The sequence below is a fragment of the Etheostoma cragini genome, chromosome 23 (assembly GCF_013103735.1).
Source record: "Etheostoma cragini isolate CJK2018 chromosome 23, CSU_Ecrag_1.0, whole genome shotgun sequence".
NCBI classification, from domain to species: domain Eukaryota; kingdom Metazoa; phylum Chordata; class Actinopteri; order Perciformes; family Percidae; genus Etheostoma; species Etheostoma cragini.
In genome coordinates, this window is record NC_048429.1 from 17675186 (window position 1) to 17678252 (window position 3067).

The following is a 3067-nucleotide window of genomic DNA, read 5'->3' on the forward strand; positions in this document are numbered from 1 at the left end:
GTTCTGAAGGCAAAAGGGGGTCCAACCCGTTACTAGCATGGGGTACCTAATAAAGTGGCCGGTGAGTGTATATGTCTGCTTAGTGCAATTCTCAGTCAATAGTTGTTATTAGAGTACAGGGACTATATAGGGTACAATTATACATTAGGGACACCTATTTTGTGCGGATTTGCCAGATTTTTTGAGGAAATTTGCTGACAGTGTTTGGGTGTGTGGGCCTAAACCTATGTTGTGGATGTTTACACACACACACACACACACACACACACACACACACACACACACACACACACACACACACTTTTACCGAAAGAGGGCCTCCCTGGAGAGCCAAACGCGGTTCTGCTGGACCGTCTTCCAGGAGAAGAGCAGGAGCAGCAGCAGCATGGAGACACTGAGGACTGTTGTGCCCCAACGGCCCACCACCGAATACAGCCGACCCAGGCCATGAGCCACCAGGATACAGTAACCCATACTAGAAAAGGAAAGGGGAGGAGGTGGGATGTAAGCGAGGGGACAGGAGGAGGAGAGGAAAAGGTATTATTATTATGTTATAATTAACACTACTCAATTTGTTACTGCACACCTATATACTCTTATATCAACTCTACCAGTTGGGCTCTTCACCATTAGTTTTGCATTACCAGACCCTCCTCCATAGGGTTGTAGAGGAGGGTTGCCTAGGTAGTCCACACAGCATTCCAGAATGATGAAAACAAAAAACTTCCATTGGACAGATAGTCTTGCTAGCTGTCCGGATTTACCCTGCAGAGATCTGAGGAGCAGTTAACCATAGTCCTCACAAATCTACCGGAGGTTAGAACACCAACACAGAGACAGGGGAAGGGGACGGGCAACCAGAGCAATCCTGGAAGTGGAATGTTGTTGATATAGATAACAACTGACCCATGAACTGTAAAAACAATGGCAATAGCATCTGGGATGTCATCCATTGGTTTGGGTTTGACTGCTGTTTTGGCCGTCGCCAACACACTAGCGATAGCTAGCTAGCTTGGTTGGCAGAACGCTGAACAAGACATTTTAAGGCGGCGTGTTCCAATCAACTTTGATGAAATAAAAACTCTCTGTGGAAGGGTTAAAGTAAGATGAAAACAAGAACAACACATAAAAACAAGTTCACAGCTATTTTAATGTCTACAGTGTTTGCATGGTTAGAAGAAGAACGTCTTTATTTATCTTGCGAGGGCAAATTTACAAACTTACAGTTTAGTACAGTATTACAGTTGCATTGCTAAGCCTCTGTCCTTATTGACAGGTGAGCGAGAAGCCCGCCCCTAAAGCATACCCTGGTTTGTCAACTATTTCAAAAAATAAATGGGACAATAATTTACAAAATGTGCTGATCCAGCTCGCAGCCCACTCACTCTGACATCTCTCCATAGTGCATGTATAGGTCCTGAGCATGTGTGTGTATTTCAGGCCTGTATGTGATCACTAACAAAGTGTGTAAACAGAGTGTAAATTGTACTTTCCCCACTGGGGATTAATAAAGGACTTAAAATTAAAATTAAATTGGTGTTTAAATACTTTTTTATACTGATATTTTTTATTTAATCTTTAATCCTTTACTTACTATGTTATGAGATGTTGTCTGTATGTTTTACTGTCTTGTAAGTCTGGTGAGCCAAAGAATAACTTTCACCCTGGTGGACAATAAAGACTTATTCTATTCTTATTCCATTCTATTTATACCAGTCTAATCAAAGGTTTATGGATGAATGGCTCACAGGCCACAGTTAGTACATTTACAGCATCCACAATATGTATGCCTTTCAGCCACTTTCATCGCTAACTCCAAAACTAAATCTAGCAGTCAAGTGAAATTAAAGAGAAAAAAATAAATGTTTTCCCCCAGCTTTATGTTGACTATGTTTACATGCATGTCAAAACAAATCTGCAATTCTTCAAATGATATTCCCTCAAACGCTTCACACCGGATTTTCTGAAAAAATTGAGTTAGTGTGTGCTTGTTATCAAATTAGACACCACAATTGCATATCACAATATCTGAAAATATGATTGAATGAAAACATGATTCCATTTAAGGACGATAAATTATTTAATTATTGGCCAGCCAAATGTAGTGCTTTTTTTTCATGCACTTGAAATGCATTACATGGAACTGTACTCAGGAAGCAGCAGAAGTTTTGATAACTTGTTGGTTATGATAATTACAAATGAATTACACTGAAAAAAATCAAAAAAAAAATCAATATAGCTTTTTTTTAAGCAACACAAAAATTGCGTTAGTTAGTATTAGAATGCTGATAATATCGATGACGTCACTGGCATGGTAGGCCCTCCGAAGGTATACAGGCATCGGCTGCAGCACATAATATACACATGAAAAAAGTAATTTTAACGGCACGGATTACGCATTTGAGCCTGTGAGGGACAGGCCTGTAGTGTCTGACTACCACCACATGGAGGACAATCAGTTTCAGGCTCCACTCAAGTACAGGATTGCTTGGTGACAGCGACCGGTGACAGTGACCGTTGTGTGTGTGCGTGTGCAGTTTACTGTCATGCACCCTCCTTTATTGTATCCAAGCACATTATGCATTTTAGGAAATAGACTGCTTATACATCGTGTCCATTTAGAGAAAATAGAAAAACATGGTTAAGGTCCAGTTCGTTAACGAAAATAGAGGCAGATAAATGGAAAATGTAATTGGACGTATTAATCTAATGGGATCGCACGTTAGCTGAATGTAGGAGAGTTACCTCAGTTTGACCATAGATGCTCGGAGGATTCACGAGTTTTGCGGAGTTGGCAGATTTTTACTATGGAACTAGCAGCTGTTTCTGCATCAACAATGTGCCCTGAGACGACAAACATCAGCTAGCTTCAGGCGGAGTAGAGGGGGACGTTGGATTATGGGGTTTAGTTAGCGGCTAACATCCGCTAGCTTCAGAGGGACGTTGGGTTCTGTGGTATAGCTGAGACGGCGAACATGAGCTAGCTTCGGGGGACGGGGACGGGGACGTTGGATTCTGTGGTTTAGCTTGCGGCTAGTAAACACATTATCGATTTGGGATATCGTCG

General features: G+C 41.5%; 1 protein-coding gene across 1 annotated transcript in view; it reads right to left on the reverse strand.

Moving 5' to 3' along the window:
• tmtc1 (transmembrane O-mannosyltransferase targeting cadherins 1) overlaps nucleotides 1-3067 on the reverse strand; it is a 138433-nt gene that overhangs the window by 21536 nt on the left and 113830 nt on the right. Inside the window, exon 9 of the mRNA XM_034863173.1 lies at nucleotides 308-475. Coding sequence (XP_034719064.1) covers nucleotides 308-475 — 168 coding nt within the window. The remainder of the gene's footprint in view (nucleotides 1-307; nucleotides 476-3067) is intronic.